We start from the raw sequence: 16,946 nt of genomic DNA, 5'->3' as shown, positions 1-16,946 counted from the left end.
ACAACTGACTTTTTTTTTTTTTTTTAAATATTTTATTTACATTTTAGTTTTCGGCAGAGACAACATCTTTGTATGTGGTGCTGAGGATCGAACCCGGGCCGCACACATGCCAGGCAAGTGCGCTACCACTTGAGCCACATCCCCAGCCCAATACAACTGACTTTTAAAACACTAATATTGTATCTAAAAAAACCTTTATAAATTCATTACTTCTAATAATTTTTCAGTAGATCCATTTGGATTTCTCTTGGTAAACAACTGTATAGCAACAGGAATAGTGTTAATTCAATCCTTATAATTTTTGTTTCTTTTTCCAATTTTATTAAATTAGCAAGGAGTTATAATGATGAAGTGAACTGGTTCTTTTTCAATATTTCAAATAGTATTTTATTTTCTTAGATATTTTAGGCAAGATGAATATATCTTTGCTAATAACAATTTTACATTTTCCATTCCAGTTTTAATTTTTATAGTCTCCTGATCTTTAATGATTTTTAAATTAAGCATATATTTTTTTAGTTGTAGGTGAACACAATACCTTTATTTTAGTTTTATGTGGTGCTGAGGATTGACCCTAGTCACTTGTGCTAGGTGAGAGCTCTACCACTGAGCCACAACCCCAGCCCTCTTTAATGATTTAAGTTATGAGATATATTTCCTTCCCTTTATCCCTTAGATAACTTGAAGACTTTACAAAACTCAATTCTGTTGTTAATTGTTTCTGCTGACTTTCACTTGTGAAAGACAGTGGAGTATTTCTAAAACCTTAAACTCAAGCCTGGATTCCTGATTGAAATCATACTTTGCTACCACTTACTAAGCAGTGTAACTTTTGGCAAATCATTAACCTCTCTAAACCTCAGTTTCCTCAGCTCAAAATGATAGAAATAAATTTTCACCTAAAAAAAACTTTTGCACAAATTACATAAGGACTTGGCACATATCAAGGCTGCCTGATTCTATGGGTCTTCTGTGATTTTTAAACTTGTATTTGTTAGAACTTGATATATGGGAATTCACTTCTAAAGCCTGTATAAAGTGCTTTCCTCCAGGGAATTTGAGGGTACTGTGATTTAGACCATTTTTAATTATATTTCTCAGTTGATGGCATAGTGAATAATCTCTGATCTAGTTCCCTAGTCTACACAGGTCCAAGACACTGTCCCTAGTCTTCTTTGCACACCAAAGCTATATTGATCAAGGAGATTTGAATGCATGTCTAGACAGATGGGGCTGCCTCAATGGTTGGTTTTATGCTTTTTGCTCAATTCCTAACCTTAACAGATTTCTCTTACTTTCCTGTAGGCTTATCCAATATCTTCAAAAGGTGGTTTTTATATTTGCCCATTCTTTAAAAAATATCATATAGCCTACCTGGGCCCGGTGCCACATTCCTGTAATCCCAGTGACTTGGGAGGCTGGGGCAGAAGGATCACAAGTTTGAGGCTAGCCTTAGCAACCTAGCTAACCTTGTCTCAAAATAAGAAGGATAGGGAATGTATCATAGTGATAGGATGCCTCTGGGTTCATTTCCTAGTACCAAAATAGAAAAAAATTGTAGCCGAGGTCATATTATGAGAAAGAAAAGTCTCATTCTAGTAATTTTTAACAAGTTTCTTGGGTTATCTAGGTATACAAAGAAATGCAATTCTCTTCTAATATTTAAATGATTAGTTCCTTTTCTTATACTGCTACATTTGCTGGTTCCTGCATTGTTACCAAGTTCATCTGCAGTGAATCTTGCTGTCAGTTTTTGGTTAAAGAAATATTTTATTTTTCAACAATTAAGTGCATCTATTATAAGGTTTTATGGTGATCTTTATTGCTTTAAAAATACGAATCTTGGGCTGGGGTTGTAGCTCAGTGGTGGAGCATTTGCCTAGCACATGTGAGGCCCTGGGTTCAATCCTTGGCACCACATAAAAATAAATAAATAAAATAAAGGTATTGTGTCCAACTACAACAAAAAATAAATAAATTTAAAAAATACGAATCTTTTGTTCTATTTTTCTTATTTATGTGGAACTGAAAACAGAAGCACACGGTAATTTTTAAAATCTATTCTAGCCAGGCACGGTGGCGCACGCCTGTAATCCCAGGGGCTTTGGAGGCTGAGACAGGAGAATTGCAAGTTCAAAACCAACCTCAGTAAAAGCGAAGTGCTAAACAACTCATTGAGACTCTATCTCTAAATAAAATATAAAATAGGACTGGGGAATGGCTCAGTGATTGAGTCTCCTGATCTATTCTGTATGTGACTATTTACGTTTTTTATTTCTAATACAATTTATTAGTACCTTTTTTCCCCTCCTGAACACAGTATAAAATGTTACCCATTATATGCATTTTCTCAAGCAGCAGTTACTCATATCTGATTTAAGGTTATGAGATATATTTCCTTCCCTTATTCCTTAGTAATCTTTAAAATATATCATGTATAGTAATGTTTAAAATAATTTAAGATGAAAGTAAATGTTTCTGGGAGTTAAATCACCCTGCTGTATTTTTATGAGCAAACTTCCCTGCTATATTTTATGTCTGACTATATATTATGCAGAATACCAATAACCCTCTCTTCTTTTGTTCTAGTCAATAGAAAGCAACAAATTATAGGATACTTTTTTTTTTTTTTAATTTGGGACAGGGTCTCACTAAGTTGCTGAGGCCAACTTCAAATTTGTAATCAATCCTCCTGCCTCAGCCTCCTGAGAATCTTGGGATTATAGGCATGCACCACCAAGCACACAGCTCTGTATTTTGTTTTATCACATTGTGCTTTACAAGTAATGTGTTGAGCCTACTTTATGATTCTGTGTCACATTTTGGTAATTCTTACATATTTCATACTTCTTCATTATTATTATTTTATCTGTTAGGGCAATCTTTACTGTTACAAATATGTTTTGGGGTATCATGAACAGTGCCCACATAAGGCAGCAAATTTATCTCTTTCCCTCTCATTGGATTTCCTTATTCCCTGAGACATAATATTGAAATTAAGCCAATTTATAACCCTACAATGAAAGAAGAAAAAAATTGCACATCTTTCATTTTAAATCAAAAGCTAGAAATGATTAAGCTTAGGGAGGAAGGCCTATTGAAAGATGATAGGCCAAATTTTTCTTGGCCAAACAGGTAAACAAGCTGTGAGTGCAAAGGAAAAGTTCTTAAAGACAATGAGAAGTGCTACTCCAGTGAACACGTTGGAAAGTGAATCAGCCTTGATATGTAGGAAGTTTTAGTGGTTTGGGTAGATCAAACCAGGGACAATATTCCCTTATGCCAAAGCCAAATATTTGAAAAGTTTTACCCAACAGTGCTATTTTCAAAGGTCACAATAAAACTGGAAGAATTCTAGGTCATATGCCATATTGAATAAAGAGACTAATCAATGGGATTCACTGATCCATTGGACATAATAGTAAAATAAAATTGATATAAACCCCCTTCTTATTTCTAATTATACAATTTCAACTAGCATCTGGTTATGTTTTGAGACTTACAAAAAGCCTTACATATTTTTTTTAATATTTATTTTTCAGTTGTACACAATACCTTTCTTTTGTTTATTGATTTTTTATGTGGTGCGGAGGATCGAACCCAGGGTCTCGAATGTGCTAGGTGAGTGCTCTACCGCTGAGCCACAACCCCAGCCCAACCTTACATATTTTGATAGTATAACTTTATCACCTACCTGTTTTTCATCAACCTTATTTCTCTTTTTAATTGGGGGTCATCTGTCTTAGCTGTCTGAGATGTTAGAGTCACAGGGGATGTCATCACCACAGTTTGTGGCAGTGAAGTAGCCGAAGGTGTGGTGCGGATCTGATATGTCTGCATATCTCCTGATGCAGCTGTATAGTCAAAAAAGTACATTAATTGATATGTGTATTTGAAAGAACTTTGGGACAGTTTCTATAGATAGTTAAATATACTTACTTTGTACAACCACCTGGTTGCTGGGCACAAGTATTTGTTGTCCATCAGAGGTCTGTGCATACTGTAGGATTGTGCCTTGCTGAGTACTGCCTGAATTTGTCATGGTTAATGTCTGAAGTCCCTGTACTCCATCGGTGCCTGGACTGGCCAACTGTAAGGCTCCATTTGGGGCAATGGCAACTTTAACCAAAAAGAAAAAATACTATTATAAGGCTGTATACACTAATTCAAAGCAGTAACAAATATTTATAATTACACCTGTTTTAATTCCTTATTAAAACATATTTAAATGCAGTTCTACTTGAATTGTCAACCACTCTTGAGCTGAAAGAAAGATATGGGTGCACTAAAATAGATAAAATGACTGTGTGCAGTACAGTGGCACACACCTGTAATCCCTGCTACACAGGAAGAGTGCAAGTTTGAGACCAGCTTCAGCAACTTGGCAAGACCCTGTCTCAAATTTTTAAAATATAAGGACAAGGATATAATTCAATGGTAAAGCATCCCAGAGTTCTATCCCTAGTACCACTAGGGATAAATAAATAGTGCATCTTTATAGTTCAGATGCACTATTTTAAATTCATCCTCAAGTTGTACAATATATAACTGATTGGGATAAATAACACATTCTGGAATCTGTGGGATACTTCATGCTAATTGCTAATGTTGTCACAAAAATTTGGCATTAAAAGAGGGCACCAATGGATTTTTTTTTTTTTTTTGAACAGTATTGGAGATTGAACCCAGGGCCTCATACATGCAAGGCAAACAATATACCACTGAGATCTCTCTACCTCTTTTAATCTTATTTGGAGTCAGGATCCCACTAAATTGCACAGGCTGACCTCAAACTTGCAATTCTCCTTCCTCAGCCTCCCAAATAGCTGGGTTTACAGGCTTGTACCACCACAACTGGCTCCAATGGCTTTTAAAGGGAATAGAAATATTATATATTTTTTTCAAAAGCAGCATTAATTAAAAATTATAACTTCAAAATATCTTTAAATGGTTAACATTTGCCTATGGAAATTTTTCAAATAGAATAAAAGGTTATATTATGAAAAAATAGGTCATCTGGGATGGGGACTGTAGCTCAGTGGTAGAGCGCCAAGTAGCTGGGATTATAGGCATGAGCCATTAAGCCCAACTTAGCTCCACTTTCTATTGCTACCACTGTTAAGTGTATTACATGTTATTTACTTGATATTTTTAAAATGTAATCTCTTAATTTAATTCCTAGGGAAAATAAAGTCACTAGGAAGCCATTTATAGATCACATTACACAAACATTTTTCATTGAATTGCACTTGTATTAATGCTCTCCCCTCTTAAATGAAACAACAGAAGGCATGACCAAACAAAACACATTTAAGCATTATGCAATTCCCACATAACAAATCCCCTCCAGAATCTAATGCAGCATCCCTGTACCCTTTTAAAATAATTATCATACAACATTCCCCCTGCCTTATCCTTTGGCAAACAGGAAGCCAAAACACAATTGTGTGTGCTGATAATGGGAAGGGGGCATTAATTGAAAATAATTGCTTTCAGCACTTTCTAATCATCCCTACATCACTGTCACACATACTTTAATTCATGACTTTAAAAGACTCATTAAATTATATTTTGATGTAGAGATTTGTTTTGATGTTATATTTGTAATTAGTTTCAGTCTTTCTCCGCAACAACACATTATATATACACACATTTCTGTATGTATAAATATATAATTTAAAACTCCTTTTATCTATTCCTTTTTATTTGCCTTAGGATGGGGTTAGCCACCCTCCACATCCTTAGGTAACTATTATTTTTTGGTATACATCTCCCCAGTTTTTTTTATGTTCACATAGACTGATAAAGTGAGACCTACCCCCCCCCCCTCTCTCTCTCTCTCACACACACACACACACGTAGAGGCATGTGTTTTGATGTTAAATATATAATACAATATAATACAGAGTCATTTTCATTTTTGCAACCTATCATCCTGTTCTTGTTTAACATGCGGTTTTACCTGATTTTGTTTATTCTGAAATTCAGTACAGTAGCCATTAACCTCATATGGCTATTAGGTAAAATTAAACAAAAAATGAGTTCCTCAATCTCACCAGTCACGTTTTAAGTACTCAGTAGTCTCACCTGATTTAACATCTACTATGCTGGGTGATAACAGATTCAAACATTTCCAACATCACAGGAAATTCCACTGGACTCTGCTGCCTTAAATACTAGTTTGTATTGTACTTATTTCAATTTGCCTAAGTTTCATGTAAAAAAGGGGTTTTACTTTTTCTTTTCATTCATTCATTCATACTGGGGATTGAAACCAGCAGTGCTCTACCACTGAGCTACACCCTAAGTGCTGTTTTTTTTTTTTTTCTTGAGACAGGTGAGGCTGGCCTCAATCTTCTCCTGCTTCAGCTTCCCAAGTAGCTGAAATTACAAATATGCACCATGACATCTAGTCAAAAACGGTTTCAGAATAAGCCATATTGATAGATAATTATTAATTTGCTAGTATGCTGCCTTTAAAATTTGGGGGTGAGTCTGTCAGTAATACATGTATGTGGCAAAGAAAATAATTTGTTTTGTTGAAACTGAAAGTGAGCCTCTCCACTGTTATTAATCTCTGCTCCCAGTTTGTTTCTTTACACAGGTATTCTATGTATATTCTTTAACTAACGTATTCATAATAATTTTAACTTGAAAGCTGATGATAGTACCAGGTCTTATTTGCAAAGGATATGGCTGGGAGTGAGCAGAACAAGGTTCTTTCCCTCAAGGAACTTATATTCTAATGGGGAGAACAGATCATAAATTACGCTATAATTACACACAGTCTATAATTAAACTAATAGGTACTCTTAATTATCCATAAATGCTATAAAGAATAATGCACAAGTAAAAAGAATAAAAAAAAATTAAAAAAAAAACACAGGGGAATAAAGAAAATTAAAGGGAAGGGGGAGCACATTTATTTTAAGAGTTGTCCTTGAAGGAGGTGGTACTTTAGGAGTGAGGATGCAAACCATGTCTGAGGAAAGAACATGCCAGCATGGAGGATGACAACTCTGAAGACCCTGAAGTAGAAACAAGCTTTCTTGACTTAAGGTACAGCAAATAGTCTGTGAATGAAATGCCATCCAGAGTGGTAGGCCAGATTAGATCCTGAATGTTGTATCTTATGGCACCTGGATTTTATCCTGTGACAGATAAATCACTTTAGCCATAGTATGGAAAACTGATTATTACAGCAAGAATGGAAGCAATATGACCTTCTGCACTAATTCAGGTAAGATATTAAACCAGATAGTGGTGGTGGTTAGAGATACTGAGAAGGTAACATATATTTTGTTGACAAGAGCCAGTGAGACCACCCCTTAGGGTTGGGGTTAAGGGAAAGATTACAAATAGGCAGCACAAGTGAATTTTTTAGGGCAACAGAACTAGGTATTGACTGTGGTGGGTGGTGGTACACAACGGAACACATTTGTCAAAACTAATAAATTTATATACCTTGTTTTGGGCTAGGGGTATAGCTCAGAGGTAGAGTACTTGCCAGGAAAATTCTGAAAAAAAACTATATTAATATATAATAATTAAGTATGGAACTACATAAATGTAAGAATGTACAAAACATGACCCAGATATATATTAAATACCACCTTCCTCCTAAATTCTTAATTTTAGTAAGCTAAAAATAGACTTAAATATGTAAATCCCATAAACTAAGCAGAAAACAGGGGAAAACATTGGATTTTTGACACCAAAATAAATTTAAAATGTAAAAAAATGAAACCAAGAAAGTACTAAAATGAGAAAAATCTGAGAGATCAAAATCTTTATAGGTATTAACTGTAATTCCAAATACCATCAAAGAAAAGAAGCTTGAATAAATACATAAGGTGTGTGTATATATGTGTACATATGTGGTAGAATCTGTTCAACTTTGCAGTATGTTCAAAGTTTTTCACAAAAAATGTTGGAAGCAAAACCAAAAATTAAATTTAAAAAAATTCAAAGACGGCTAGTTCATTACATACACATTGTTAATTTTGTCAAATGGCATTTTAATAAACCAAAAGATTTTACTTTCTAAATTAGTACAAAAAATTAAGTGTTAACACAAGTACAAATGACTAATATATATACACTGTTTCTGAACATTAGATAAGAATATATACAGATCTGTCTGTGGTAGGTATTTCATTGTTCATCATTTATCTCCTCTGACTATAAGCTTTTCTTTCAAAAGGTAACATCCACATTTACATTCTTAATAACTTTACCTTTATACCAGTAGGTGCTCAGTTTGTTCTGTGTACTAATTTTTGTAACAATATTTTCAGATACAGAGATTTAATTAGCCCTTGCTTATTCATGGTGGGCATGCTGTAAGTCTCATTGCAAAGTTTAAATTCTCTTTCTGATTCAAACTTCCTTAACCTCAAACTGAAACTTAAATGTTCATGTTTAATCTTTCATTATGTATCTAATCCAAATGTAATTTCCATTAGAATTAAGGTCATGGATATAAATGGATAGTGTCCAAGAGAGCAATCTATATGAAGCAGTGTAGTTTTGGGGAAAAGTCTATCCCTAGATGAAGAAAAATCTAATTTTGAATCTTTGATTCATCACCTCCAAGCTATGTGACTTTAGGAATATTACCTAACTTTCTGAGCCTCCATTTCTGCATAAATTGAAAACTGTCTACTTCACAAAGTTTCTGTAGGAGTAAATGAGATAATGCTAAAAAAGAACTTTGCATTTTTCCTGGCTCGAAATGTTATCTATCTTTTATTAATTACCACTATTCTAGTATGACAGTCTTTCTACACACCACATTTTTCCACTGAAAAGTTGGTTTTGTGTGTCTATCACATGGAAACGATTCCTATACATACTATACTGTCCGCTGCTAGTCTGATAGATCGGAGTTGGAACAGACATAGAAGTAACAGCAGAAACTCCAGGGTTTTCTCCGTCTCCTTTTCTGCCTCGTGTATCTTCTGAAGAGAGGTCTTTCAAAATTTTTCTGTGAAAAACACAACTCTATTAACGTTGGTAATGAGAATGCCTTTACTTAGAAAAAAAAAAAAAAAAAAACAGCCTTTTTCAATCTAAAATTTAAAGTACAATATCTAGCCACATTTGGAGTGGAGCACACCTGTAGTCCCAGCTACTCTAAGAGGCTGAGGCAGGAGGATCACTTGAGCCCAGGAGTTTGAGACCCTTGTGGGCAGCAGAGCAAGACCCTGTCTCTAGGGGGAAAAAAAAAGCTTCTGCAAAGGAAATGATTAAGAGAGTGAAGAGAGAGCCTTATAATTGGGAGAAAATCTTTGTCAGCTACTTCTCTCACAGGGAACTAAAATCTAGAATATAGAAAGGACTCAAAAAATGCAATGCCAAAAATACAAATAGCCCAACTGATAAATGAGCAGGGCTGGGGTTGTGGCTCAGTGGTAGAGCACTTGCCTTACATGTGTGAGGCACTGGGTTCAAGTCTCAGCATTACATATAAATAAATGAATAAAGCAAAGGTCTATCAACAACTAAAAATAAATAAATGGACAAAAGAACTAAATAGAAACTTCTGAAAAGAAAAAACACAAATGGCCAACAAATATATAAAAAAATGTTCAGCATCTCTAGGAATTAGGGAAATGCAAATCAAAACTAAACTAAGATTTCATCTCACTGCAGTCAAAACAGCAATCAATAATGTGAATAGGGCTATGTTTGTGGCTCAGTGGTAGAACACTTGCCTACCATGTGTGAGGCACTGGGTTCGATCCTCAGCATCACATAACTAAACAAAATAAAGACACTGTGTCCAACTACAATTTAAAAAAATGTGAATAATAAATGTTGCTGAGGACATGAGAAGAAAAATACACTCTTACATTGTTGGTGGGACTAAAAATTAGTACAACTACTCTGGAAAGCAGTGTGGAATGGAACCACCATGAGATTCAGCTATCAGTGTTTATCCAGAAGATTTGTAAAACCAGCATACTACAGCAATACAGCCACTACAATGTTTACAGCAGCACAATTCACAATAACCAAATTATGGAATCAACCCAGATGTCTGTCAATACCTGAATGGGTTAAGAGAATGTAGTATGTATACAATGGAGTTTTACTCAGCCACAAAGAATAAAATAATGGCATTTGCCAGTATGGATGGAATGGAAAAAATCATGCTAAATGAAATAAGGCAGACTCAGAAAATCAGAGGTCAAATATTACTCATATGTGGAAGCTAGAGCAAAATAAGGAAAAGAAGGCAGTGGGGGAGCAGGTTAGATATGAAGACACAGGAAAGATCAGTGGAGTAGATATAGGAGAAAGAGAAAAAGGAAGGGAATAAGATGACGACAAATGGAATGAATTTAACAAAATCATGTTATATTTACATATAAATATACCAAAGGGAATTTCACATTTATGTTTATGTAGAAGAAAAAAAATTTAATAGAATAGAGAAGGGAGAATAGGGAGAAGGAGGAGGGGAGAAATAGAGGGAAATAGGACTTGAAATCAAGTTCCTTGAATGTATGATTTTGCCAAAATGAACCCAACTACTATGTATAGTCATGATACCCTAATAAAAGTATTTTTTAAAGCCAATAATCTACTAGATCCTTAAACTATTCTGTCTAACACAGAATAGTTTAAGGATCTAGTAGATTATTGGAATCCTTTTGTGTTTAGGAATCTATTTGTTTAGCATAATATGTACTTCAGATCAATTACACTGTAATTTATGACTGTTTAAAAAGAGACAGTTAAAAAAAATTAAAAAGAGACAGTCATACACTAAAAAAATACAGTGCCTTTCTAGGTAAAAGGACCTTACAGAGGCATAAAACACATCTCTTTCCCCTACAGAAGTAACGGTGCTATTGTGAGGAATTTCATATATATATATACATATATATGAAATACATATAAATATATAAATTTTTTAGTTGTAGTTGGACACATCACCTTTATTTCACTTGTTTATTTTTTTATGTGGTGCTGAGGATCGAACCCAGGGTCTCACACATGCAAGGCGAGCGCTCTGCAGCTGAGCCACAACCCCAGCCCCAGGAATGGAACCTGAATAGTTCACTATTACCTGAAAAGTGCTAGTGAACTTCACTTAAGAAGGTCCATTTTGATTTTTTCTTTTTTTTTTTAACATTTGTTTTAGTTGTAGGTAGACACAATAACCTTTATTTTATTTTTATGTGGTGCTGAGGATTGAACTCAGTGTCCCATGCGAGCTAGGCAAACGCTCTACCATTGAGCCACAGCCCCAGTCCCCATTTTGATTTTTCAAACTTCAACTTTACAGAGCAAGAAAAGGCCACAATTCTCACAAAGAAACAAGATTAGAACTTCTACTACAATAAAAATGCAGAGTAATTGTGGAAAATAAAACAGATTATTTGAACAAAAAAATAAATATCTCACAGAGGTATCCCTCTCCCAGCCCACAGAGGAATGAATTTCTTTCCTCTTTCTTTTTCTTCTTCTTCTTTTTTTTTTTTTTGAGACACAGTCTGGATAAATTGCTGAGACTGGCCTCAAATATACAATCCTCCTGCCTTGGCTTCCCCAGTTAACTAGGATGACAGGTGTGTACCCCTGTGCCAGGCAGAATTCCTTCTTTAATGTTCCTCACAACTTCTACTTCCAAGAATGAGGCACCTGACTGTTTCCCAAAAGTAAACCATTCCATTCCATTGTTGAACAATGAGAGTTCTTCCTCAAAGCCCAAGCTGGTTCCACCAGTGAAGCTACAGAAATTTAAGCACACCCCAAATAATACACTTTGCAATATCTGTCTACTGTTACAGGTCTTCTTTACTGCAGGCCAAATACTTTGTTCTTTCATGTGTTTCCCTATGGCATGATAAGATCCTTCAGTTTTGTCTCCCTTCTCAGGACACTATCCTCATTGAAAGCTAATATAGGGGGCTGGGGATGTAGCTCAAGCGGTAGCGCGCTCGCCTGGCATGCGTCTGGCCTGGGTTTGATCCTTAGCACCACATACAAACAAAGATGTTGTGTCTGCCGAAAACTAAAAAATAAAGATTAAAAAAATTCTCTCTCTTTAAAAAAAAAAAAAAAAAGCTAATATAATTGTAGAGTAACTGAAGCTCCACACAGAGAACAAGGGAAATAACTGTCCATAGGACTCTGAAGCATTTGTAGAATAGTTGTGGTGGTTCCTAAATCTGCCTATATATCGTTATTATCTGGAAAGATTTGCTAATCCATATTCCCATCTGATGCCTGCAATGACTGAAGAGGTCTGGGTGTAGAACTCCAGAATCCATTTAACAACACGCAGGTGGTCTCATGTAGTCAGTTTAGCCTGACACTGTGGAATGCTGTGCCGATTTCTTTTTCTTTTTCTTTTTTTTTTAGTTATACATGGGCACAATATCTTTGTTTATTTATTTTTATGTGGTGCTGAGGATCGAACCCAGGGTCTCACACGTGCAAGGCAAGTGCTCTACTGCTGAGCCACAACTCCAGCCCGCCCATTTCTTATTCTTTCTTTCTTTTTTAAATATATTTTTAGTTGTAGAGGGACACAATACCTTTATTTTATTTATTTATTTTTGCGTGGTGCTGAGGATTGAACCCAGTGCCTTAGACGTGCCAGACAAGTACTCTACCGCTGAGCCACAGTTCCAGTCCTTGCTCATTTCTTTTTCACTTCTAAATTATGAAACATTCTGACATAAAGAACCTAAAGTAAAACATCTACGTACCATATACGAAGAATCAATAGATGCTAACATTATGCCACGTCAGATAATCTTAATGAGAATCAAGTTACAGATATACTGAAATATTACCATTAATCTCTTCCCTATAAACAGCACCATTATCTAAATGTTGACTTTGATTCTCATGTATATTACTTTGTTTTTATCATATAGCAGTTGGAGATACTATTTGCCATTGTTTTATATTCTTCCTCATCTTCCCAGCACAGTCTTAGAGCATTGTAGTATAGTCTTTTTTTTTTTAAATATTTCTTAGTTGTAGATAGACACAATATCTTATTTATTTATTTATTTATATGTGGTGCTGAGGATCAAACGCAATGCCTCTACCACTGAGCTACAGCCCCAGCCCCAGTCTTTTTGACTTCTCTAAGTTTTATTTCTGCTGACTTCTTATGAGCTTATATACCTAGTGTTCCTTGATGGCCTCCGAATTACTTTTTTCCCATCCTCTCACCTAAACTTGACTCCTGTATCCTATTTAGTACTGCACACTTGCTATCAATAGGCACTTCAAAATTAACATATCTAAATCTAATGTTAGTGTCCTTCTATTCCTGGCAGTCTTCCCCGTTTCAGTAAATATCAACTCAATTATTCCACTGCTTAAACCAAAAATTCTGACATCAACTTCTCTTTTTCATGTCACCAATTTGGAAGCAAATCCATGTCTCTATCTTAAAAATATATCCAGAATTTTACCCACCCCCAATCCTCCACTGATTCCACCCTAGTCCATGCCATAATACCTCTTGACTGGAAGTCACAAAGTCTCTATTATAATCCCATGTTATAATCTGTTCTCCACACCACAGTCAGTCATCTTTTTAAAATGTCAAATCAAGTCATTCATCTGCAGTGGCTTCCTCCCTCACTCAGAATAAATGTTATGGCCTACAAGGTTATAAGGAGTCCTCCATGACCTCTTTAACCTTATCCAACCACTCTCCCACACCTCCCACCTGCCAATTGCTAAAACACTACCAACTTCTTTGATTTTTTTTTTCAAAGAAACTTTCAATTATCTCAATTATTAGTTCACTTTTCAGTTTCATTGATTCTGTTCTTCCTTATTTCCTTTTTTCTGCTTTGCTTTGAGCTTATTTTTCTATTTCCCCCTTGTTTCTTAAAGTGGGAACTTGCTGATAAGACCTTTCTTCTTTTCTATTAGAAGCATTTAATACTATTAAATTTTCCTCTGATATTTCCCATAGTTTTATCCCACAAAATTTAATATTTTTTACTTTCATTTCCATCAGTTCAAATGTATACATACACACATACACACATATTTTTGTGGGGATACCAGGGATTGAACTCAAGGGCATTAGACCACTGAGTCCCATCCCCAGCCCTATTTTGTATTTTATTTAGAGACAGGATCTCACTGAGTTGCTTAGCACCTCACTTTTGCTGAGGCTGGCTGTGAATTCACCATCCTCCTGTCTCAGCCTCCCAAGCTGCTGGGATTACAGGCGTGTGCCACCACATCCTACATGTTCAACATATTTCCTGATCTCCCTTAACAACTTCCTGTTTAGTGAATGAATTGTTTTCAGTGGTGCTGTTTAATTTCAATGTATTTGGAGATTTTCCTGTTCTCTATTATAGATTTCTAGTTTAATTCCAGCATAATCAGAGAATATACTATGCATGATTTCAGTTCTTTTATATGTGTAAAGTGTATTAGAAACCTGGATATGGTTATTTCTTGGAGGATATTCTTTGTGCATTTGCATTTGAAAATAATGTGCATTCTACAGCTGTTTGGTGAAGTGTTCCAAAATTTTCAACCAGATCTCAATGATTGCTGGTATTAATTAAGTTCCTCTATAAATCTGATTTCCTGACTACAAGTTCTATTGAATACTGAGATAATTGTACTGAGGTCTTCAATTACAATTAGATTTGTCTTTTTAGTACTGGGTTTTTTGTTGGTTTGTTGGTTTTTGTTTGGGGTAATTAATGGCTGTTGAACCCAGGGGCCTGTAAACACTAAGTCACATCCCAGCCCTTTTATTTTTTATTTTGAAACAACATCCCACTAAGTTATATAGCGCCTTGCTAAGTTGCTGAGGCTGGTCTTGAACTTGCAATCCTCCTGTTTCAGCGTCTCAAATCCTTAGGAATGCAGGCATGTGCCATCATGTCTGGTTTCTGGTAGTTTTTTTTTTTTTTTGGTTGTCAATGGACTTTTGTTTTATTCATTTATATGTGGTACTGAGAATTGAACCAAGTGCCTTATACTTGGTAGGCAAGCACTCTGCCCCTGAATCACAACCCCAGCCCCTTCTGTTAGTTTTTTTTTTTTTTCCTTAAATATTTACTTTTTAGTTGTGGATGGACACAATATCTTTATTTATTTATTTTTATGTGGTGCTGAGAATTGAACCCAGGGCCCTGCACTTGGAAGGCGAGTGCTCTACTGCTGAGCCACCACCCCAGCCCCTTCTGTTAGTTTTTGATAAATGTACTCTGAAGTTCTTTTGTTATGTGCATATGCATTTGTACTCTTATGTCTTCTTGCTGAGCTATCATTAAGTAATGTCTCTATGTTGGGCCGTTTTCTTTACTCTGAAGTCTATTTTGTATGATACTAATATAACCACTTTTGTTTTCATGGTACTTCTTTAGCTATTCTTTTACTTTAGCCTAGCTATATCTATATCTATCTATCTATCTACCTACCTACCTACCTACCTACCTATTTGTGCGTGTGTGTGTGTGTGTGTGTGTGTGGTTTTGGGGATTGAACCCAGGGCCTTGTGCATGTGAGGCAAGCACTCTACCAACTGAGCTATATCCCCAGCCCTATATCATTATATTTAAAGTGAGTCCTTTTAAAAAATCCATTCTACTCATCTTTGTCTTTTTAAGAAAAAAGAATGTTGAAAAAGTTCATTTAACATACAATTAATTCATTGAAAGTGATAAAATAAAATCATACTGCATTTGTGTATGTTTCAAAGATGCTATTTTATCATTTTGTCTCCTACTCTTCCTACCACACAGTCATCAGGTTTGGTCAGTTCTACCACAGAGGTGTCTCAAATTCCCTCATTCCAAAGAAAACCCACTACTCATATGAAGCCATACAGATTATTTCAAAGGCTTTCTATCAAATTAGTTGTAGCAAGTAATTACTGGCTATCTATTATGAGATGACCACTTTACTAGGCCCTGGGATCACAAAAAATAATATATGGCCCATGTCCTAAAAAGAAGTAGAATTCCAACAGAATGAGAAGTACTATAAATAGGAGTCAGTAAAAGAATACCATAGAAGAAAGACCTAATCTAGTTTGGGGAAAGTCAGAAGGAGGTAATCAGAAGCTTCTAGAAAGTATGCAGGAATTAAGCAGAATGTAAAAGAAGGTATTTCAGACAAAGGAACACAGAGAGTCTCTAAGTCTTGCTTTCATATTGTTATTAGAGTTAACTATCTGAGAGCAAATAGGGAAATATAGTATTTTGCCAGAATACAAGTCTAAATTCTTCTTCAGTTCAGCAAAGTAGGCCTTTTATAAAGTGGCTCTAGTCTGCCTCTCTTAATACTTCCCTTCTTTAACACAGCCACATTCTCCCTCTTAAGTATGCTTTGCATAGCAACATTTGAACTCATTTAATAATACAACAAATGGAGGGTTTGGTACAAGAAAGCACTGACCTGTAAGATGGGCGCCGTGCTAGGATCCCGTGAGCTTTCTGTGAGGAGCCTATGCTGTCAGATGAGTCCTGAGACTCCTCACTTTCCGATAAAGATGATACCTGAAAAACAGAACTGGTTTAATATGATGAAGAATAGGAAAAAGATTTGAGTTTTTACTTTTAAAAAATGTCTCCTGGGCGGGGTTTGTGGCTCAGCGGTAGAGTGCTTGCCTAGCATGTGTGAGGTTTGATTCTCAGCACCACATAAAAATAAATAAAAATAAAGGTTCACTGACAACAACAACCCCCCCCAAACCCAAATTCATATACATATTAAATCTAAGGTCTAAAAAAAAGGAGCAAAAGGAAAAAGGGAGAAAGTTTATTCAAGGAGCCCAAACTAATGAAAGGAGTAAATATAACACAGTAGACCCAGAGTTAAAAAATAAAGTCTATCGCCCAAATACAAACAATACTATTCTACTAGAGCTTAAGACTACTCTGAGATCTCAATCTCCATCCTATTTCTACAACAATAATCAAAAATATTTTTGT

The 16,946-nt window shown here is 35.4% G+C and overlaps 1 protein-coding gene and 1 long non-coding RNA gene across 11 annotated transcripts in view; one reads left to right on the top strand and one right to left on the bottom strand.

Annotated features, from left to right (window-relative positions):
- Positions 1-16,946, bottom strand: part of Atf1 (activating transcription factor 1) — a 46,470-nt gene that overhangs the window by 7,614 nt on the left and 21,910 nt on the right. For 8 of the 9 annotated variants that reach the window (XM_046435683.2, XM_046435679.2, XM_046435676.2 and 5 more), the window contains 4 exons: positions 16,411-16,511; positions 8,856-8,986; positions 3,940-4,119; positions 3,695-3,854 (listed from right to left, as the gene is read on the bottom strand). In XM_046435683.2, the coding sequence (XP_046291639.1) occupies positions 3,695-3,854; positions 3,940-4,119; positions 8,856-8,986; positions 16,411-16,511 (572 nt within the window). Of the gene's footprint in view, positions 1-3,694; positions 3,855-3,939; positions 4,120-7,464; positions 7,529-8,855; positions 8,987-16,410; positions 16,512-16,946 lie in introns of those variants that run through there. The other variant, XM_046435684.2, reaches the window with a different exon arrangement.
- LOC124087052 (uncharacterized) overlaps positions 1-16,946 on the top strand; it is a 54,077-nt gene that overhangs the window by 23,410 nt on the left and 13,721 nt on the right. Inside the window, exon 1 of one of the 2 annotated variants that reach the window (XR_006849991.2) lies at positions 3,051-3,621. The exons of the other annotated variant lie outside the window; for it this stretch is intronic. This is a non-coding gene — a long non-coding RNA (uncharacterized LOC124087052). Of the gene's footprint in view, positions 1-3,050; positions 3,622-16,946 lie in introns of those variants that run through there. 2 annotated transcript variants of the gene reach the window in all.

The sequence above is a fragment of the Marmota monax genome, unplaced genomic scaffold, assembly GCF_021218885.2.
Source record: "Marmota monax isolate L192 unplaced genomic scaffold, Marmota_monax_Labrador192_F-V1.1 WCK01_AAM20220418_F8-fsc00012, whole genome shotgun sequence".
In the NCBI taxonomy this organism is placed as follows: domain Eukaryota; kingdom Metazoa; phylum Chordata; class Mammalia; order Rodentia; family Sciuridae; genus Marmota; species Marmota monax.
This window is presented reverse-complemented; position numbering and strand designations above follow the sequence as displayed.